Source organism: Lissotriton vulgaris, chromosome 2_1, assembly GCF_964263255.1.
Source record: "Lissotriton vulgaris chromosome 2_1, aLisVul1.2, whole genome shotgun sequence".
NCBI classification, from domain to species: domain Eukaryota; kingdom Metazoa; phylum Chordata; class Amphibia; order Caudata; family Salamandridae; genus Lissotriton; species Lissotriton vulgaris.
The window spans coordinates 339,814,955-339,838,254 of NC_141687.1; the positions used below are offsets into that span (position 1 = coordinate 339,814,955).

General features: G+C 47.8%; 1 protein-coding gene across 2 annotated transcripts in view; it reads right to left on the reverse strand.

The window, feature by feature from the left end:
• SLC6A4 (solute carrier family 6 member 4) overlaps positions 1 to 23,300 on the reverse strand; it is a 644,456-nt gene that overhangs the window by 475,102 nt on the left and 146,054 nt on the right. Inside the window, exon 1 of one of the 2 annotated variants that reach the window (XM_086955089.1) lies at positions 4,232 to 4,430. The exons of the other annotated variant lie outside the window; for it this stretch is intronic. Coding sequence (XP_086811215.1) covers positions 4,232 to 4,290 — 59 coding nt within the window. The 5' untranslated portion in view covers positions 4,291 to 4,430. Of the gene's footprint in view, positions 1 to 4,231; positions 4,431 to 23,300 lie in introns of those variants that run through there. 2 annotated transcript variants of the gene reach the window in all.

A 23,300-nucleotide genomic window follows, 5' to 3' on the forward strand; every position in this document is an offset into this window, starting at 1 on the left:
TTTTTATTAACTTATTTTATAGTTATTTTCAGATCGCTTAAGAAAGTAATACATGTTTATGTGATCTTATCTTATAGAGCGTATGAGAAAATGTCGCTCAACTTATATTTTTCTCTTGTCACCCTTAGTTCAGAACCAGATATCTCTGGGTTTGCACATGTTTGTGCTGATTTGTTTTGATCTTCCATTTTGTAACTAAGAAGCTTTTATCTAGTGATTGTGTGCTCCAGCTATCTGAACAATGGCTGAGAATGTCATTCAGTCTGTTTGTTTTGAAAAAAAGAATATAACCGTTTATCACCGCGACATGACCATGGTAATTTCCCAATTTATTAGCAGGGGTTTCCTCGAAAAGTGGGGGCCCTGGGCAATTGCCCAGTTTCCCCAGGGCTTAATACATCGCTGTATGAGACTGGCAGTGTTTTTACCAGGCTCCATCCTACCTGGCGTTGTCTAGATGGAATAGAAAACCAGTCCGCCTCACTGTTCACAAAAGTGTGCCAAGAGGAGTATTCCACGGTTACCTTGCTGACACTTCCACATTGCGGAGTTTGAAAGTGTGGTTAGTGCAATCGTCAAGTTAAGTAGTTTTCTATGCACAAAATTGATTAAAATCATTGGATAAACGAGACAAATATTTACGAATTGCATTTAAATAATGTTAAAAGGATTGCCTATGCAGTTGTGAAGTTTGAATTACTGGGTACATTTCTGTTCCTAAGTGCTATGTGCTGAGCCACAGTAATAAAATATTACCCGACTTAATGACTGAAAGGAAGCCATTATCAGATTTTATGGTTACTGGCAGTGTTATGTTATAAAGTTCTTCGTGACAGGCTGCAATACGATGTTCTTTGCTGGAGCATCCCAATGTTAGCAGTGAGGCTCTCTAAGCCACTATGCTGCGGCACTTGCACATGCTTATTTCCACCATTCGACTTCATAGTGAAAATCCTTTTGTGGCCGTTATACTAGTGATAGTCCTTTTAAGGTCAGTGCAGTGATTGCATCTCACGACTGTTTGCCTAGTGTGCCAAAATGCTACTTCAGCACTTCGGCCTGAAGGTCATGGCATTTGAGAGCAACAGGTCCCTTGCACAAACCTAAGGCTTAATGGTGCGACTACAGTGAAAGGTCGCTGACATTGTGCACAGACTATTGGTTGCAGAGGGTTGTCGTTCTGCTCAAATTGAGGTGCCAAGCCTGATCCAACACCAGTTTTTAACAACCTCTCATCTTGTACCACAAGTGTTTCCAGCTGAAAGCTTAACACTGCATCATCAGATGTAAAACATGGGAGGATAGCTTGACGCTTGGTTCTTATCCGTGTTGATTTAGGCCAAGGTGCAGTTGGTGCTGTCTCTCATAAGCTGGTTTGAAACAAAAACACAATATGAGTAATGTCCTGATTTGCATCCCCGCAGAGCCTACACAGTGGCGAATTGAACTCTCTGCTCCAGGTCGGCCTGTGGATAGAAAAAGATAATATGCCAAGCCTATACTTAATAATTTTTCGTTCATGTGGATAGGATAGCCAGTCTCCAAAGTATAGCTGGGGTTTCAGGAGACTGTAATTCTTCAAAGTCATCCATCCATACCGTCTGCTAGCTAGGGAGGCTTTGTCTTCAATGAGTCACTGTACATTGACTGATTTATTGATCATTCTTTTAAAGACCGAGTGACCTGTCGGAGCTTCCCAGGGCTCTAAGGCTCCTAGGGATCTCAATACCTGGATTTGGTAATGCCATGCTGGAGACTTAGTGTGACCTGACGTCTCCTTCCATATTAGCTGGTTCAGTGACATTACCATGGTATTTTTGAATTTGTGGCACATTTGTACAATGGCTGCCTGTCTACCTAAGGATTGTTACTTGATTCCCAGCTCAAGCTGAAGATGAACCGGTAAGACGTTTGTTGGTATGTGGAACACATACCTTAGGACCGTAGTAATGCTTTATTCTAGCAGTAAGCTGTTCCTCCCTTTCAAAGTTTCACTGCCATAAGCTATAGTTAGGGCGAGTTTGGCTTTCATCAGTTTTATCAGCGGTGATAGAGTTGGACCTCTCAGTGTTTTATAGAGGGTCTTTAAGGCCATAGCTGGCCCCATTCCTTTCCGTCTTTTGTGCATTGAAATTTCCCTTTGAATCGTATGCAAACCTAAAGTATTTGCAATCTCTTACATTATCAAGAGGCTCGTCTCCCAGGTGCCAGCTAAATCTGTACTTCCTTTTACCATTGACCGCCATTGTTTTTGATTTCTTATGATTTATTTCTAGGTTGTTAAGGTCACAAAATACTTAAATGACTGTGATCAGTCTCTGGAGTAAGTATGGGCGGAAAATCCGTTCCGCTCGCGGATTTTGCGGATTTTTGGGAAATTCGCAATCCGCGAGATTCGCGAATCTCCCGCAAAATCCGCAAATCCGCGAGCAGCGGATTTTGCTCGCACTGCTCGCACTGCTCGCACTGTTCGCGTGAGTTCGCGCCCCGCGAATAAGTGCAAAATTGCAGAAATACGCTCTTAGCAAAACTGAAAGTAACTACTTACCAGGTTCAAAAGTTCAGGCTCATCATTAGTAGCCATTTCCTGTAGTGCTTCCTGAGGGGCCCCTCCAGAGTTCAGTTGCCAGTTGAAACTATTATGTGACCCTGCTCTGAACCTCAGAATAGTTACACATATGCCACAAAGGTCCTGAATTACAGCTAAGGGAGACAAGCAGGAGCCAGGCTGGAAGTTAAAATCCATTAATCAGCCCCTAATTCATTATTGTCAGTTGGGGCAGGGCAGGTGTTGTAACTAATTTTGCAACAATGAAAGCACTTAGCAAGTGCAAAAGATCACTAATCAGGGCGCACTAAGGAAGCAGGTGCCAGCTAAAAAAATATTCTGTGACACATTAATCAGCCCCAAATTAATTCAGGTCACTTGAGGCAGGGAAGGTGTGCTTTGCTTTGCCGAAAATAATGTACACTGGACAACCAGAGGGTGTGGTGATGAAACAGAGGGTGGCATGGGTGGGCCAGAGGGTGGCATGAGTAGTCAGAGAGTGGCAGTGGTGACAGAGAGTGGCAGTGATGAAGAAGAGTGTCCCAAACAGGCTGGACACGTAGAAACAACAAGTTCGCAAAACTTGCGACCCGACAGGTAAGTTCGCAAATTGCGAAATTGTAAAAACCCTCGCGAACTGGCAGAAACACGGGCGAACACAAAAAAAAAAAAAATCCGCAAATTCGCGGGAATTCGCGGATTTTGCGGATTGCGAATCCGCAAATCCGCAAAATACGCGAACGCGAGATCCGCAAAATTCGCCCATGCTTACTCTGGAGGCCAATGGGTGGCTAACCCAGTAGGGTAACATCTTCGGCATATAACATATGTATTGCTTTAGTGGCAGACCTCCAAGCACAGGAGCATGAGCATTTCCTCTGTTTAGCCATAAATACATTGAAAAGCTGGTGTGTTAGCACACACTCCTGCTTCAGACCTTGGTTGGTGTTAATTTTACTCAAGAGGTATGTGCCGGTTGCCAACTTTATTCTCACCCAAGTACCTTTGTGAAGCATTTGGATGGCTAATAATAGGCCTAGAGGAATTCCCCACTTAACCGACTTTGCGCAGTGTTTTGGATGATCAATCCTGTCAAAAGCTGCTTTAAAATCTATGTAACAGGTGTAGAGGTGGAGAATTACACTTTGCCTGACCAATTGGTATTGACGGGCCATTATGTTGGGGATTGTGCTAGTGCCTCTATTGAACCCTGTTTGATTGATCGGTATGATCTGATTTTCATTGCTCTGGTTGTCATTTCTATTAGCAGTAAAAATGGAAAGTATGTTAGGTCATTATTAATCAGCGCAATTAATCCTTAATTTGTAGGGTTATTTTTATTACCTCCTTTGAATATTGCACCACTAGAGTTGTTACCTCACCACAAAAGGTGGCAGCGCACCATTCTGACCATCTGGACCTTTTTTGTTACAAATCATTGCTGCCACATGTATTATTCCCATTAGTCCAATAGAAGCAAATTTGCTCCTAGAACACATCAGGTTGTCAAATGAAAGCCCAGAACTGGAAACGTGGCGTCACGACGTCATATGCCCAATCTGTACCACAGCTCTCGCACCACCAGATAAACAGGAGCAAAGGTCCACTGCCTGCCTCCAGATAAGGACAAATCACAACAATGCAACCAGCTGCCATGCACACAAACCTCTCACCCTCACCTACCGGCTGCCCCACCGCTCCAGCAGCCTCCGTAAGAACCGTGCCAGCTGACCCGACGCCATTGGACAATCCTCGGAGTGCTTTGGGAGAAAGCGGAGCCCCTCTGGTGCTTCCCAGGCTCACGCTTCTACTGGGACATGTGCCTCGGCTCGCCTCTCAGGTGAAGAGGCTTCGTCCACCTTGATAGGCAGGTTTACTCGGCACAGATCAAGAGCTCCCGGCACGTCACGATCGAACGAGCGAGCGAGCCACGAGGCCATAAAAGCTAATCATTCGAGGGAGGCCCAGATAGGGCTCTCTCTATCTCCACTGCACTTCCGATGGTGATCGAAGGGATACCCATTGGTTCAGGGGGTAGAAGGCCGGGGCAGTGATGAGACCTTCGTGGCTTGGGGAGGGGGGTGACGAGGGCTCTGGGCGCTCGGAAATAAACTCTTTCTTACAATCCCCCGCAAGGCCATCCATACCCGTGCCATACATAAAGTTACAAGAGATGGAATCCAGAGGTTATGAGTTAAAATGTATCATGTACAAGTGAAACTATTAAACATGCTGTAAACACTGCCCTGTTTGTGTTACAAGCTTAGCGTTAGGAGGTAGCTCAGAGACGGCAAGCTCTGCATATTTATATCTTAGTACACTTAGTGCAGGCAGACACACAACAATACCCTAAGCACTGCCTGTTTGTATCACATGCTTATACAGACAGACAGAGAGACCAGACCCTAAGCCATGCCTCCTGTTGTCACACGCTTAGTACAGGCAGAAGCACTTTTAGCTTGCACACATTAATAATTCTTTTGGCGAATTTTAAACCACAGTTGACAGTCATGCAATATGGTTTTAAACGTGTAAAAATATTTACATACACAGCGTTTTTCATGTGAATAAACTACTCTGAGGGATGGAGAGTGGGTGTTCCAGGGAAGAAATGCCCTGAAAAGCTTGTGCACACCCACTCATAAACGGACATTTTTTACCACTTCTCACCCTCGACGCTTTTGAGATATAGTCCTGTCAAGGGTACACTAAAGAATCCCTTTCCAGGGTGTGGGTAGGCACGAAACGCCCCTCACAATATTCAGTGTGTAGGAGAAGGGTTTCTCCTCGAAAAAATATTTTCGCTGTGGTGGGAAAAATACAGTACCCAGGAATTTTGAATGTACCATTGCATCTTACGTAAATATGTGTATGTGGGATATCTTGCATGCATTCAAGTAGGAATTCATTAAAATGTGTGAAGCTGCAACGTTTTTTTCTTACAAACTTATCCCTGACTATAGTATGTGTATAGTCACTTTTGAGGAAAGCTAAGCAAGATAAGCATGAACGTACAAATGCTGGAAAGATACTATCATGACAGTTTCATAGACCTGAGAAAAACCTAAGCCAGGTATGCACACGTTTACAATAGGCTTGTGAATTAACAGTGCGATCTGACATTTAGGAGAGCAAATTATGTAAGTGCCTAGGCATGGGATAAGTAGAAATACCACAAACTACTTGGTAGATGAATAATTGGGAAATCTGTGGAATACAGCTTTCATATTTAAAAAAATGTGCATAACCTCAGTCATTTGTTTCTAGGATTATTGTTGGAAACCTTTGAACATTCCTAAAATTTGGAAATCTGGGTGAAAGTTTTCAATTTGTTCTTAAGGATCAGGCCCACACAGTGTTTAGAATTCGTAAATGTTTGTTTTTCCATTTTAAAAGATTTTACTCGCAAACATTTTTGTATGAGCAAATCTACATACATAGATGGCTTCCATTGTTGGAGTGACCTGTGAGGCAGGAGCGGCTCCTCCATCAGGGCGGAAGAGCGTTGCCTGATTGCTTTCTCGCAGTGCGAGAAGCAGGAACATAAAATGGTAAAATTACCATTTTATGTTTCTGCTTCTCGCACTGCGAGTAAGCAGAAGGGTATGTCTTGTTGGGGGCGGGTGGGTCAGGGAGGAGTGGCTTGCCAAATGCTGTGGGCCCTGTCTGTTTGGTTGGCCCTCTGGGGCCGATCAAAGCAGTCATGTGCACTCTCACTTTTCTCTATGTAGGCTGCATGCCCATTTCACTTTATCTGAGGCTAGGTCCTGCACCCACCCCATGTGTGGACATCACACATTCAGCATGGTCTTCAGCCAAGCATAGTAGGATTTGGGCACAGAGTCTTGTCTTCGGCATGGTCCTGCACCAGGAACCTGTATGGGCAGAATCCTCAGTGCACAACTTGAACCATGTGCAGCAGTGGTTAACAAAGGGCCGGTCTTCTAAGGGTGTAGTACCCAGTCCTCTATTGATATAACAGCTTATGCATAGTCTTTGACCTTGCACCATGTGGCTTGAGAGTGACTCTTTCCTTTGGTCAGACCCTTTGTTATGTCCTTGTATGTCCCTTGATCAGCCCTTGCACTATGTACTACTATTCCTGTTGATCAAATTCTGTGCCAACCCCATGTTCTTGAGTCTAGCTCAGAGACCTGCGACAAGCAACCATTTGGACATAAGCTTCATCCACAATGTCCATAATAGGCTTTTACATCCAGATCACTTCCTTTTACCTAATACAGCTGAAGTTTGAAAGCCAGACTTTGCATGATTAGTCCATTTGGAATGCAAGAACTATTCCTTATTCTATATCTATTTCACATTTAGTGTAGAACCTCCAAAAGTTATAATTATTATAAGCATTTATATAGTGCATGGCTAGCCGAAGGCATCCCTGCGATAGCAGCATCAGGCAAAGCAACCGGCTAGATGGTTACGTCACTGCGTTTTGAAATAACCACGTTTTGAGAAGTTTCCAGAAGGAGAGATGGTGGGTCACTGAGCGGAGATGTGGAGGGAAGATGTTCCACAGTCTAGCAGTGGTATAAGAGAAGGAGCGGCCTCCACATCTTGCCCTTTTAGTTTTAGGGACTGAGGCTAGAAATGGGTTAGCCAAACATAGACATCTCCTGGGACGATAGAAGGTGATGAGTGAGCGATTGATTATGGGCCCTTTCTCCCAAAGGGTCTTGTGGGCTGTACACAAAGCTTTACATTTCATTCTTTCACTAATTGGCAGCCAGTGTGGAGTCTTCAAGGCCGGCCTAGCAGAGTGAGTTTTAGGAATGTTAAGCAATAGCCGAGCTGCACAATTCTGTACAACTTGCAGTTTTCTTATCATTGATTTTGGGGCCCCAAAATGGAGGGATTTTCCATAGTCCAGGTGAGAAAGAATCAATGCCTAGACCATGACTCTCCTTGCCGTTATGGGAAGGAGAGATAGGACTTTCCGAAGCAGTCTAAGGGTGCCATAGCAGGTTGCTGCCAAATTCACTGCTTAATGGTTGAATTTAAGGGACTTAACCAGCCAAACGCCTAGACTTTTAATCTTAGTGTTACGGGCTGGATGAGGGCCAAGACAGTTTGGCAACTATCGAGCACATCAGGATGAGAAGCACGAGGGAATGCTAGAACCAACACGCTCAAGCCAGAATATTCCACAGAGGTCAAATACAAGTTCAGATCCCTAAGCCAAGGCACTACAATACAAATAGAGCAGAAGTCTGACTACTGCATCTTACAGAAGAACACCAAGTATAGAATATCTGTCACACAAACTAAAGTGAAAGGATAAAGCAGAGGCTATACACAAGGTGAAAAGAAGCAACAATAACAAAGAAGTATCACCATTAAGGGATTTTATGAAGAACCTTCTTGGAGCTGCAGAGCACATACAGTATCGTCATCTTGAACCTATCCAAACCCATATAGAACGTCACGCCTCAAGCAACAGAACAAGAATATCATCCAAATATAGCCAGTGCAGCTACTAACACATTCAGAAAACAGACTAGGAGCAAACCATATAGGTAGCAGACTTCATAAATCCAGTGCATATGCTATAGAGTCTGATAAACTCAGCAGCTATTTGATTAAGAAAAGAAATATGCAGAATTCCTGAGGAAGGCGAACGGCCGAAACGCGTTGAAAGGAATAATCTCTGCGTATGGTTGAATGTTTTTAAATCTTTTCTATTGTACAGTATTTAGAATGTATTATATGTAAAAAAATGTGTTTAAAATAACTCAAAAACATCAATATTTGTATAAATGAAAGAATAGAAAAAAGAGTCACAAAAGAAATACAAAAATCAAAAAATGAAATATGAATAAATAATCTGAACAATGAATATCTAGTAGGGTTATTGATTTCTATAACGTCTAGTTTACTCAACAAACATTAACGTTTATAACCTGACACTTTCCTTCCAAAAAAAGGCCAAGACAGTTTGGCCAGGCCAGTCCGAAATCAGGGATAGTAGAATTGCCCAGGACCATTAGCTCAGTTTTATCTCTATTAATCTTGAGACAGGAAAACTCCATCCATTTTGCAACTTTCACCAGACAGGATTCCAGGTCAGATGGGAAGTTCTGCGAATGGTTAAGGGCAACCACCAGTTGCGTGTCATCAGCATACTTAACAATGTTAATCCCATATGGCAAGACAATCTCAGCAAGAGGTCTCCTATATACATTAAACAATGTGGGGCTAAGTGATGAGCTTTGGGGCACTCCACAGCTCCTTGGATGTGTTACCTCCTTCAAAAACCTGGAATGATCTAACCTCTAAGAAGAACTGAAGTCAAGTGATGACACTACCTTAGACTCCGACAATCCTAAGTCTGTTAAGAAGGATGTTAGAATTGACAGTATCGAAGGCGGAGCTCAGGTCGAGGAGGATAATCGCAACTGCTCCTCCAAGGTAGAGAATTTTCTGGGATTCCTTGACTACAGCGAGGAGGGCAGTTTCCGTGCTTGGAAAAAGGCAAACTCCAGTGAAAAGGAACTCCAAGAGAGGAAGAGAAAAATAAAATTCAGCACCATGGAGCTGCAGGTCCTCGTGGAGGAGGTGGTGAAAGAACACCAAAAATTGTTTGGAAGGCAGTCCCTGACTGTGGCTGAATCTGCCAAAAGAAAGATTTGGCTTGAAATACAGTCCAAGGTGAATGCGGTAGGAGTGACTCCAAGGGACATAGATGACCTGAAAAAGAGGTGGTACGACCTCAGGAGCTTGACCAAGAAGAAAATTGCAGAGCTCTACAAAGAGGCAAACCGAACTGGAGGAGGGAAGTACTGTGCACCTCCCCTCACTGAGCTGGAGGAGCTGGTGGAGTCCACCATAGAACCAGAGAGCATCTGTGGACTGGGAGATGCAGACAGCTCAGCCAGAGCTGCCACTAGAAAAGGTAAGAAGCATGCACAGCAATCACCCCCACCCCATCGTCTTCCCTTTCGCCTATGTGGCAGTGTTAACCCCACTCCAGTAGAGGAAGCAATATGCATTATGGAAGATGTAGTCATGTAAAGATCTGCCATGTCATACAGCACACCAAGCAACAAGTGATGCAACACATATCAGTGATAATGAAGCTGAGGCAATATGTACAGGGTTATATGTGAGAAGAATTCAATTGTATAAGCAATGAGGCAGGAACACATAGCTAATGTACTCTTTTATGTCCACAGGTGATATATCTCGCAGCCATACCAGGGAGAAGGAAGGCAGTGCAACACAGAGGGACGACAGCCAGGAGGCAGGCACAAGTGCAGGGAATGTCTCTGAAGACACTGGTGCAGCAACAACACAGCCACCATCTCAAGAGCTTGAAATGTCTCCACAGCTGCAGGCATCCCCAGAGCGTTCAGGATCCCCTCTGCTACTGTCCTCACCTGAACTGCCTGCGTTACTGCCGCAAACAACACCTGCACCTCAAAAGAGCAAGTGGCATGTTGTTGCCCCACTAGTTGAAATGGAAACATCAGCAGGTGACATGGAGGGGGGTGAGACACCAACCTTGGCTGGGGAAGGAAGCACAGCCACACAGAAGTCGAGCGCAGAGGGTGCCCGCACAGTTACCAGACGTCGCAGGCCCAGACACAGCAGTGATTAACAACATGTGGAGGGTCCCAGTGTCTTTCGTGAGCTGGAGGGTAGCATGGTGAAGATCCAAAGAATGCAGGGGAAGGCTATCCAGTCGGTGCAACGGCAGATGAGGCACCTGAATGCAAACATGGAATACATTTGGAAGGGCATCACTGCACTGGTTGATGAGAACAAAGGGATGGCATCAGGAATGAGAGAGATGGCTGCAGGGATGCGGACATGTCGCTATCCGTGCTTCTCTTGTGCACGAAACTAGATCAGGACAGAGCAACAAGGAGGAAGGACAGGCAGGAAGCACAGCGACACACAAAGGCTGTTAACTGCCTGGCCACAGCTACTTCCCTTCTGTGCAGGCGAAGTGTCAACATGCAAGAGGGCTTAGCACACAGCAGCAACGAGGTTTCCATTGGGGCCTTGCAAGGGTGACGAGTGCTGTAGAGGTGATGCTTAATGCATAGTCAGCACATACTGCTGCACTGGATGTTCCTGAGAGTGAGGAAAGCACCAGTAGTAGAAGCATGACAAGCCTCCCTGTTGCTGAGACCCAGAGGAGCAGCGGCTCCATGGTGTACCAGCTTCTCACACACCCAGCGAGGACAGCCAGCCGATCATATCTGGCAACGGTAGGCATGCCCGAAAATGGCTTATGCTGCCCACACTCCATGACTTTCAATGTGGAAGTGAGCCAGGACTACCATTATAAATGGATACCATTTGTGTTGCACATTTGTGCCTTTGAGTACCTGCGTAGTGCCAACAATTAAACTACGTTGGATACATACTCCACCTGTCTATGTCTCATTACTTACTCAAAAATAGTTGTGTGTGATCTCTGCCCGTCTCTGTCTGCCATCTGTAGCTGACGCAATTCCTGCTGTGTTGGGGTCCGGCAGTGCATGTTCATCATCATGGTCCTGGTATTCGCACAATTGCACCTCTGTGCCCTTCTTAGTAGCAAGTTTGTGCAACATTGCGCAAGTTGCAATGATCTTACAGCAGATAAGTGGTGAGTACTGATGTGCGCCTCGCTTTTGTGGAGGCAGCGGAACCTGCTTTTCAGGAGCCCAAAGGTGCGCTCAACAACGTTACCAGTGGATTTGTGTGCCACGTTCTATCGTCTCTGGCTTGGCGTTGATGGGTTCAGGTAGGGTGTCAGGATAAACGAGCGGACGGCATATGCGCTGTCACCTATTGGAACATAATAAGGCCATTGATCACAGGCACAACAACACATACATCTGCAATATCTATCAGGGTGTTTCACAGTGTTTTACCTAGCAGGTATCCTTCTCTGAATTCCCCCGCTGTCAGGCGTGTGTAGATCCCACTGTTCTGAAAGATGTAGGAGTCGTGGGTGCTTCCCGGGAATTTGGCCACAATGTCTGTAATGATGTTGTTGGCTTCACAGATTACCTGCACATTGATGGTGTGTGTTGACTTCCTGTTGCACTAAATGTACTCTGTGGCAGCAGGTAGCAGATTGGGATGTGGGTGCCATCAATACAGCCGATGACGTGTGGGAAGTGTGCCAGTTGGTAAAAGTCAGTCTTCGTCTTTAGCAGTTCCGCATGTGTGTCAGGTAAGCTGATATAATGATGCATTCTCTGCATCATGGCCTCTAGGAACTTGCAGAAGAAACGGGACAGGCAGCTCTGGGACACCCCACCTATGGCAGCAATCACCCCCTGGTAACTCCCAGAAGCAAGCAGGTGTAGGCTGCAGAGCACCTGCACATGGGGTGGGATGGTGTGCGCCCTTATTGTTGGGTGCTCCAGGAGTGGGTGCAGGTCCCTGATCAAGTCCAGGATGGTTTGGGGGTCCAGCCTGTACCTTTGCAAGATTTCTGCCTCTGTGACTTGGAAGAGCGTTATCCGCTGTCTGTAGACTTGCTCCTCCCGTCTTCAGACCCTCTCTCCTGCTGCCTGTAGCCATAGCCGCCTTGCTATCACGTAGAATGCCGCCATTCTGGTCACACTGTTGCATTTTGGGTCCTTTTTATAGCCTGCACCTGGTTACCACCTGCTTTCAATCCATGGTAATTACCGACTCTTAAATACCGAATTTCATGAAATTCAGTATTTTAGAAGTTACCTACATCTCAATAGTCATTTTTTGGCATTTCTTATTTACCGATTCGGAAATTACCGATTCGGAAAATACCGATTCTGTAAATTCCGATTCAGAAAATACCGATTTGGTAAATTTCGATTCCGTATTTTCCGATTCCGTAAATTACTGACTCGTATTTACTGAATCAGTCTTTTATGGGCTCCTACATCTCAATAGCCCAATACCGGTCGGTAACGGCCAAAATTCGGTATTTTCAGCCGTTACCGACCGGTATTTGGCTACCTACATCTGGCCCTAAGTTCTTTAGGGATAATTGCATCTAGGGAGGACTCTAAAAATTGAGTGAGTTTTTCAATGGTGTTTGCAAGGGCTAGAGTCCAAGATTCTAAAGGTAATTTAGCCTATGGATGTTCCTGACTGCCCATAGATTTTGCAGCGGTGGATTGTGTCGATGTAGTGCAAAGAATAGGGATCAAAAAGTAATCAGACCAGGGCACAGGGATAGGGTCACCTACTGAAATCTTGTCGTTATTAGAAAACACAGGTTCTAAGATATAGCCTTTGCTGTGGGTAGGCCCTTAAACTTTTTGTATTAGTTGGATAGCCAATAGATCTTAAATAAGTTCAGAGGATTCAGATTTTGTGGGGTCATCTAAGTGTAGATTGACATCTCCTAAGAGGAGTTGGAGGAAGAGCTCGCTAGAGCAGCAGCCGTTTCAGGGAGATATTTATGGAATTGTCCACATGCACCTGGGGGACGGTAGATTAGAATTCCTGAGAAAGTATGAATAGTCGAGAATGAGATTGCGAAGGAGAAGTTTTTGCAATCTGATATAAGATCAGACTCAATGTGACATTTGAAGGGATTCTTAAGGATGATAGCAATGCCTCCACCTTTCCTCTTTTTACTGTCTTTCCTCTGGATATAATATGCAGGTGGGGGGAGGGTTTGCCCAAGTTCAGGTTTAGATTCCGAATGTAGCCAAGTTTCGGTTAAAAATAATGCACCAGGTTGTTCCCCTTCTAAAAATATGTAACGTTCAGAGGAATGTTTAGCTAAAGATTTGCAGTGCCAGAGGATATTGCATTTTGTATTACATTTTCTGTTGTTGATCTGGAGTTTCATTGCCTTGGTCATCCATAGTGATGCTGTGAGGAGTAAGTTTATATGTATTATTACTAGTGATGTAATTTGTAGTATATCTGGCACATGAGAGGTTACGATTAGCATTTTGGTGGGAGAGTTATGGTTGAATACATAACTGTTACATTTCTGTGGTTTTAGAATGAAAAATGTAACAGTTACATCTCTTCTTCCGAAGCGTCTTATGGACATTTCTATGGGTACTTTAGACCCATTTTACCCAAACCAGCTGTGCAAAGCATGTGTAAGATGCAAAGGCTGTACTACAGCACTGAGCCCCAGGCTTTGGTCCCACACAAACCAGCTGCAAGTGGCCGTAAGCTGCCCTATGGAGTCTCTGGGTAAAGGGCCTCTACTAGCGAACAGAGTTCCATACTTCTGGCGCAGATCTTGCCTCCAGCCAAGCCTTGCACCCATCTCCATTCCACACAGAACAGCTGCAAGTGGCCTTCAGCTCAGTGTAGCTTTGCACAAAGGGCTTTGGATGCAGGGCTTGTACTACAGCATACAGCGCCAGGCTGTGAGCAGAGCACCTGGCCTACAGCCAAGCTATTATACATCCCTATTCAACTATTTATGTTTATCTGTGTTTGTCAAGAACATATGAAAAATGAATAAATAACAAAGGGAACATACCAATAATATACATTGAAGCAGTCCAAAAATTCCAACCACTGTGGCTACATAATCTACTTTCTATAATGCCAAGCCACAGCAAATGTTAAAACCTAATAGGCATACATTTTTTATTAGTGAGAGACAACTCAGTATATTGCAGAAAGCAAAATCAGGTCTCTCCTATTCCCATTTAAATTACGTCCTAAAGTTTGATTAATATCTTAATTGTGGTAGAACTGACAACAGATTGTGCAAGATGTAGGCCCGTCAATGGCATCATACAAAGGAGGCTTACCTACTGATTCTCCTTGAGTTATAGATGTAATTTCAAATGCAACACCACAGTTAGTGTAACCATCAATTTTGTGCTTAATTCGAGCCAAGCTAATTCAAGAGATTTTCTAATACCAATTAAACCAAGCTGGGCTTTTGATGTGGCGGAAGAGCAATCAGCACCCACACTATCATACCATATGTAAGAATACGGATAACCTAATAGGGAACCACATAATGAAGGGCATGAAGAGGTCTCACCAAAGTGAGCGTAGAAAGGGCATTCCTGAAGTTAGTAAATGAGTTGGATCACTATCGGCCATCAGTGATAGTGATCATTTATATGATTTGTGATGTCATCTTTGATGTCATGAGCAGTGCATTATGGCTGTGTAATAACTGGAACATTTGATGAATTTGTAGGTCTGTAATGTAAGCATCATATGTCTTAAAAGTACTGTGAAATTCAATATTTGTTTGATATTGCTGGTAAGTTACTGGTGTTAGTAGACAACCATAACCTTGCTTAACATTTTGAGGGGTTTGTTATGATATATGGTTGCAGGTTCCTTATTTTGCCTATACGTCTGAACCTAGTATCTACTTGGAACAGGTTCAGCTGAGTAATTGCATTTGGCCAGGTCCTCAGCCTTATATACATCCCCTTCTTCAGAACCCCTGGCCACTTTGTTTGGCCATCCCCGGTGGGTACTAGGGACAGGGATTGGCCTTCAGCCAATCTACCTGTACCTATTGGTCACCCTTGTGGTCGTGCCCAGTGAGTACTGGACAACTGGTTGGGACATGGCCTTGTCCCATTACCTTTGGGGCATGATCTGAAGTTGAGCTCAATGGATGCGGGCCCAAGGTATGGTTTTAAGTCATGCCCTTCACATATGAGGGGGTATAAATCCGCTCTTCGGCAGGCTAAAGCCCAATTTCTTGAGGAGCCCATAAGATCTGCCTCCAACTCCTCCAGGGACACTTTTAAAGTGGTTAAGGAACTTCTTAAAGTTCCCAAGCCCGTGGTCACACATGATAACCAGAAGTGTAAGGAGCTGGCAGACTACTTCCATACGAAAATTGAGAAGATATTAAGCACCTTGCCCCAGTCTCCGTTGCTTCAGTCCGATTCATAAAATGGACACAGTAACACAGCCAAGAGATGTACCTATTCATTTAGACACTTTTGGCCCAGTATCAGTGGCTGAAGTTTTGAAGGCTTTGGGATCTATGAAAAGTGGCTCCCCTAGGGATCCGGTCCCTATGAAGTTCCTAAAACAGGTAGCACCTTCTATTGCGGTTCCTGTCACCGATTTAATGAATGCCTCCTTTGCCCAGGGCTTGGTGCCACCGAGCTGGAAAACAGCAGTTGTAAAGGCCCATCTCCATGTTGCCGGGACTCGGCAAAATCGCTGAAAAGTTAGTGAATCAACAACTGTCAGGTTTCTTGGAGACTAATGGCTTGCTTCGAGATTCACAAACCGGATTTCGTCCAGGCCAGGGCACCGACACCGCCCTTCTGGCAGCCGTGGACGAAACCAGACGCATTTTGGACTCAGGAGGGTCAGTGGCAGTGATCTTCCTGGACCTCAGTGTGGCGTTTGACACCTTGAACCATCAGGTGTTGATTCAATGGCTGTCAGAGGTGCATGTGTCAGGGGTCGCTCTGAAGTGGCTTAGGTAATTTCTCAACGGCCGCACATACCAGGTTTGGGAAGGCAGTGATCGGTCAACATCTATCCCCCTCCAGTGTGGGGTGCCACAGGGCTCCTCCCTCAGCCCTACATTGTTTCATGTATATATGGCCCCCCTGGAGGATGTGGTGGCCCCTTTTGACATCAAGATCGTCAGTTATGCGGATGATACGCAGTTGGTGGTCGCCCTATCCCAACTGGTAGAGAACCCCGACCTACTGCACTCTTGCCTGTCGGAAGTCCACACTTGGATGGGTGAGTCAGCCCTTAAGCTGAATGGCTCGAAGACAGAAATAATGCAGTTAGGGAGTAAAACCCCCTCACTCCCTCTGACCAGCTGGCCTAGCTGCATGGGAGAACTCCCGAGCTCGAAAGAGGAGATTAAGAGCTTAGGGGTCTGGTTAGAGCAAGACTTGTCGTTTAGGACCCAAGCTAAGAAAACCACAGGAGTTTGTTTTGCCCTGTTGCGGTCAGCCCGCAACATTTTTCCTCTTCTGCCTTTAACATCAAGGAAGCTGCTGATTCAGGGGTTGATTACATCGAGACTGGATTACAGTAATGCCATCTTTCTGGGCGCTCCTGAATCCACCTTTAATAAACTTCAGCAGGTTCAAAATGTGGCTGCAAGGCTGCTCATGGGCATCCCTAGGATGCAGTCAGCCAGACCTGCCTTAAAGGCGCTGCACTGACTCCCAGTGTGGGAAAGGGTCAAATTTAAGGCTCTCTGCACAGCCCATAAAATCCTTCAGGGGAAGGGCCCTCCCATACTGAGGAATCTAGCGGTGCCCTATAAAGCGAACAGAACGCTGCGTTCCGATCAGAAACATCTTCTCCTAGTCCCTAGAGTAAAAAGGGCCCGTACTGGCAGGAGAAGATTTTCGGTCAACACAGCGATGCTGTGGAACGCGCTTCCTTTAAAATTGCGCGCTGAGACCTGCACATTGCGATTTCGTAAATGTCTCAAAACTCATTTGTTTCCTGCTTGACTGCACTGAACTGGCCGTTGGTTATCTGATGGTGTCTGGATAAGCGCTGGGATGCCCGAGGGTAACTGCGCGCTATATACATTTTTAAATAATAATAATAATGTCCTCTTTGTGAGACCATACCCAGCGAGTAATGGCTGAAGGGCATGGTCTTCACGCTACTCCAGTACCTACTGGGCATCTATCTATCTTTGATGACCTGAAATGGGGGGGTCTTCAGTGGGGCGAGGTCGTCTGCGCAGTTGGTGATCCACCTTGTGAGGTTGTTGGCAGCTTGGTTGGGGTACGCTGAGCTGGCGGGTGGGTTCTGGCTCAGGGATGTGGTGAGCTGGTCGGTGGTGATCTTGTTCCAGCTTCTGCGGGGAGCCTGTTGCGGGTGGTGGTGAGTGGTGGTCCTTCTGAAGCTGGAGTGGACGCAGCTGTGGTCTGTCCAGTGGAGTCCGGTGGTGTGGCTGAAGGAGATGTCCTTGCTGGAGGAGAAGATGGGGTCAAGCGTGTGGCCGGCGTAGTGGGTCGGGTGGTCACCAGTTGCTTGAGCCCGAGGTTGGCGAGGTTGTTCAGCAGGGTGGTGGTGTTGCTGTCATTGTTGTTCTCCAGGTGGAAGTTGAGGTCCCCTAGGAGGATGTAGTCAGCGGAGGGAAGGGCGTGCGGGCTGATGATGTCGGCGATGTCTTCGCTGAATTGTGTGCGTGGTCCCGGGGCTCTGTAGATGAGGGTGCCTCTGAGGGTCGTCTTGGGGTCGGTGTGTATCTGGAAGTGAAGGTGTTCGGCGGCGGTGAAGGTTTCGTCGGAGTTGGTCGAGATGCGGATGGTGTTCTTGTGTACGATGGCGATGCCTCCTCCCGTCTGGTTGACGAGGTCCCTCCGGGTGATCTTGTATCTGTCCGGGATGGCTATGGCGATGTCGGGCGCTGAGGAGGCGTTCATCCAGGTTTCCGTGAGGAAGGCGACGTCTGCTGCTGTTGTGTCGAGCAGGTTCCAGAGTTCGACGGCGTGCCACTCGTTTCCCCTGTTTTTTGTGAACTTTCTGCGCTTTTTTGTGACCTTTGACTCTGCTTGCAAGCAGGTTGCCCCAACTCCACTGCTCGTCACCTGACTGCCTGGTTCCTGCCTCCTTGCTGCCTCCTTGTTTCCTGGGTTATTACCTCCCCTATGCCCTGTGCACTAGTTCCCCCCGCACCTCCGCCGCTCCCGATCCAACCCTTTCCCGCTGCTGCATCCCAGCGGCCCCGCCCCCCCTGCACACCCATTCGCCTCCCCGCTCCCGCCTCCCAGCTGCTTCTCCCTCCCAAGCCACCTCAAATGCAGACCGAGAAGCAGCCGCGCAGTAGACGCGCGCAGCGGGCGCGCCACTGGTGCACCGCACCCATGTGCTCCTGGACCACGCCAAGCGGCAGAACCCCAGGACCCCGCGAACGCCACAACACCAGAATCCACTACGACGCCAGCACCCTCCATGCACTCAACGCTGGCCGAAACCACACCTACTTCCAGGCCGCCCCGAAACGGACCCACAAACCCTTCTCCTGCCACACCTGCAGCTTCACCTGCGAAAGAACCACCAAACCTCCAAGGACTGGACCCAACCACCTCCGCTGCATACTCTTCAACACCCGCTCCGCACGCAAACACGCCGTCGAGCTCTGGGATCTGCTCGAGACCTCAGCCCCAGGCGTGGCCTTCCTGACCGAGACCTGGTGGAACGACTCCTCGGCGCCCGACATCGCCATAGCCATCTCGGACGGCTACAAGATCACCCGCATGGATCGCGCCAACGGAATCGGAGGAGGAATAGCCCTCGTCCACAAGTCCACCCTCAAGGTCGCCACCCACCCAGACGACACCCTCAACACCGCCTAACACCTGCACTTCCGGATCCACACCGACCCCAACACCACCTTCAGAGGAACACTGATCTACAGACCCCTCGGACCCCGGGCTCAGTTCAGCGACTCAATCGCCAACCTTGCCAGCACCCACGCACTCGCCTCCATGGACTACATCCTCCTCAGGGACCTGAACTTCCACCTCAAGAACAGCAACGACGCCAACTCTGCCACCCTGATCGACACCCTCTCCAACCTGGGCCTCAGACAACTCGTCACCGCACCCACCCACGCCGCTGGTCACACGTTGGATCCCGTCTTCTCCACAGGCTCCCACGTCGCCTTCGACCACACCACCGAACTCCACTGGACCAACCACCGCTGCATCCATTTTACCTTCAAGAAACCAATCCCGCACCACAGCACCCAACAGCTGCCTCGCCGCTGCTGGAGCAAAGTCACCGAAGACCAGCTGATCACCTCCCTCGCCGAGAACCCACCCACCGACCCCACCAACCCATAGTCCGCAGCCCGAAACCTCGGACAGTGGATCGACGACTGCGCCAACACCCTCGCCCCGCTCAAGAAACCCTCCAACAGCAAAGCCAACAAGAGAGCCAATGAGCTCCAGACCTCTAAACGCGCATGCCAGAAACTGGAGAAGACATGGCTCCACGAACGCATATCGGAAAACCATGCAGCCCATAAGGACGCTACCCGCAGACACCACCACCTCATCAGATTAGCCAAGAGATCCTCCTTCAAAGATCGCTTGGTTAACAATGCACACAACAGCAAAGAGCTCTTCAGCATCGTAAAAGAACTCTCCAACCCCAGCGCCAACGACATCCTGCCCTCATAAGAACTGTGCGATTCACTAGCCATCTTCTTCCACCGCAAGATCGCTGACATCAACGACAGCTTCACCAGTACCGCCCCGACTACGCCAGACTCCACCTCCCCTGTGAACACCACCAGCGCCAACCGCCTGACCTTCTGGTCCAACGTCAACGACGACGAGACACGTAAGGTCATGAACTCCATTCACTCAGGATCTCCGTCTGACCCGTGCCCACACCACATATTCAACAAAGCAGACGCAGCCATCGCACCCCAACTACGGAAGGTCATCAACATCTCCTTCGAAACAGCGACATAGCCGGAAATCTGGAAGCACGCCGAAATCAACGCCCTCCTCAAGAAGCCCAAAGTGGACCCCAAGGACCTCAAAAACTTCCGGCCCATCTTCCTGCTCCCGTTCCCGGCAAAGGTCATCGAGAAAATTGTCAACATGCAACTGACCCGCCACCTCGAAGACAACAACATCTTGGACCCTTCTCAGTCCGGATTCAGATGAAACCACAGCACCGAGACAGCCCTCATCGCCGCCACAGACATCAGGTGCCAACTAGACAATGGTGAAACATCAGCCCTCATCCTCCTGGACCTGTCAGCCGCCTTCGACAAGGTCTGCCATTGCACTCTAAAGACACGCTTTCTAGAAGCCGGAATCCAAGAGAAGGCTCTTGACTGGACCACCTCATTCCTCTCCGGCAGAACCCAGAGTGTCCGCCTCCCACCCTTCTGATCTGAAGCCACCAACATCATCTGTGGCATCCCACAGGGCTCATCCCTCAGCCCAACGCTGTTCAACGTCTACATGGCCCGCCTCGCACAAGTGGCCCGCCATCATGACCTCAACATCATCTCCTAAGCTGACGACACACAGCTCATCCTCTCCCTCACCAAGGACCCGCACACCGCCAAAACCAACCTCCACGAGGAAACGAAGGCCGTCGCCGATTGGATGAGGAGCAGCCATCTGAAGCTGAACTCTGACAAGACGGAGGTCCTCATCCTCGGACTCACCCCCTCAGCCTGGGACGACTCCTGGTGGCCGACCACACTGGGAACAGCACCAACACCCACCGACCATGCACGCAATCTAGGATTCATCCTCGACTCCTCCCTCTCCATGTCTAAGCAGGTCAACCCCGTCTCCTCCTCCTGCTACAACACCCTCCGCATGCTCCGCAGGATCTACAAGTGGATCCCGACCGAAACAAGAAGAATGGTGACCTAGGCCCTCATCAGCAGCAGACTGGACTACGGCAACGCACTCTATGCAGGAATCCCAGCCAAACACCTACGACAACTACAACGCATTCAAAACGCCTCCCCCGACTGATCGTCAACGTCCCCCGCTACAGCCACATCACCCCCCACCTGAGAGACCTACACTTGCTCCCTGTTGACAAGAGGATCACCTTCAAGCTCCTCACCAATGCACAGAAAGCACTCCACAACGCCGGACCAGCCTACCTGAACAGCAGACTCTACACCCCCCACCCGCCAGCTCCGCTCCGCCAGCCTCGCCCTCGCCGCTGTCCCCCGCATTCAACGAACGACCTTCCGCAGCAGATCCTTCTCCTACCTTGCCACCAAGACCTGGAACACCCTCCCTACCCACATACGGCAGACCCAAGACCTACTCGCCTTCAGAAGACTTCTTAAGACCTGGCTCTTCGAGCAGTAGCAGCACCCCCCTCCTCCCCTCAGTGCCTTGGGACCCTCACGGGTAAGTAGCGCGCTTTTCAAGTACTCTGATTGATTGATTACTAGAGCTAACTATTACTGGCGAATTTCAGTGGTTTTATATGTTTAAAAAAGAGCATAGAGCTTCAACTAAGAATGCTTCAAAAATATGGTAAGTTATTCTTGGGTCATGGATTTAATGACCGAGGAGACTTATTTTTTTAATGGTGCTTGGGGGCTGCTGGATTTCCTGAAGCCACCAAGAGCCCCCTGGACCCCATCCTGGGGGCTTTTTTAATTCAATTAAGGGAAGAGAGGCATGTGCCACCCTCCCCGAGCCTTAAGGGACTCTTAAACACCATCCCCGGGGTCTCTAGTGGGTGACCCAGTACCCTCCTGGGGGACCCACATACTACTATGTTGGGGCTGCGGGGGGAGTGCCAGGGCATCTGCTGCCCCAGCTAGCACCATACAGGATGCTCCTACCGTGTTGGAGCAGCTGTTTTAAAGTATCTCACTGGGCAGGAGTAAAGTGGAGTTCCTTGCTGATTTGGCTGCACTCTTGTAGACTGGGAGCCACAGTGTTCCGGGGACGAGCTCTGTGAGACACTGTTGATTGCCACACCCTGGGGGATGAGGTCCCAGGGGCCAGAATAGTAGTATTTTGGCCTCAGGGGATGGGCTCCCTGGGCTTCAAAGAGATTTGTAATCAATTTGGCCTGGAAATGGGGTCCTTAGGACCCTTTGCGCCTCAAGGAGGAGGGCTGCATTCCCCTCTTGCTTTAAATTAACATGTGGTCCCCAGGGCCCTCACTGGCTTAGGGAGGTGGGACCCACTAATATCCCCTACCCAAATATATATTTGTAAAGACCATTTGGCATTGGCCCATCCCGGGATCATATTTCATTTGAATTAAAATGGCAACAGGCATTTTGTTTTAGTTTTTAAAAAAAGAAGCAATCCTATTTATTTATTTATTTTATTTATTGCATTTGTACAGGGCAACAGCTACCCGAATGTTTCCCGGCGCTAAGAACGCAAAGGGTGAGAAGGAGAGACTCCCAAAGTATGGATTGCAGCTTTTAAAAGAAAATGGTAATTTGGCCCCAAGGAAAGTCTCCCTGGGACTCATCGCCCCCTTTAAAGGCCTGGGAGAGCAAGGTGTGATTACAACTCAGTAAAGGGGACTAAGACCCCGAGTCTTGTATTGGCTGCCTGCAACATTTTCTTCATGTAGCAGGCAGCCAGTCATAGCACTTGCACCCACAGGAGGGTATCGCTGGTGAAAGCAAATTGACCAAGGGAAAAAAAGTCACGTGGGTCAATCAGAACACTCTAGGATTTTTAAAATTGGGTTCAAGTGACTCTAAAAACATTCCCTCGAAACCAAATGTCCAGGTATACAAATATTTTTGACGCTTAATATGTCAAAACTCCTGAATATATTTACACCAAATCTAAAACACAAACACACTTTTTGGACCAAGTTCTTGCTTCCTGACAAATTTGGTTTAATTACGTTCAGCAGTTTTTGTAGTAGCCCTGTTCTAAAAAGTATATGAAAAATGCATGGGGATTTTGTGTTTTGGGACTCCCACTATCCATCTGCTTGATGGATGTAAATAAAATGTAAATGTATGTTTCTTGTAAAGCGCACTGCTGCCCTGAGGCGTTGTGGCGCTGTAGACCGCTGGGTAACCTGTCCTGGCTATCCCTGTGAGATGGTCCCTACTGGGTATCTCCAAGGTGAAACCAGGCATCCCCGGCAAATGTGGGGGGCCGTTGTAGAGATGAGGCAAGCTAATGCCCAGAGTTGCCGAGTGTGATCCCTGGTTAGAGTAGGCACCGAGGCGAGAATTATCGAGTCCGCTGACCCTGTTCCACTACCCTGCCGCGTCGGGAATTGAACCCTGGTCCCGGGCCGTTCTCTGCTTCCGGGTCTGCCGCCTCTAACCAGTAAGCCACACCACTACATCACCCCAAAACATTCCATGCAT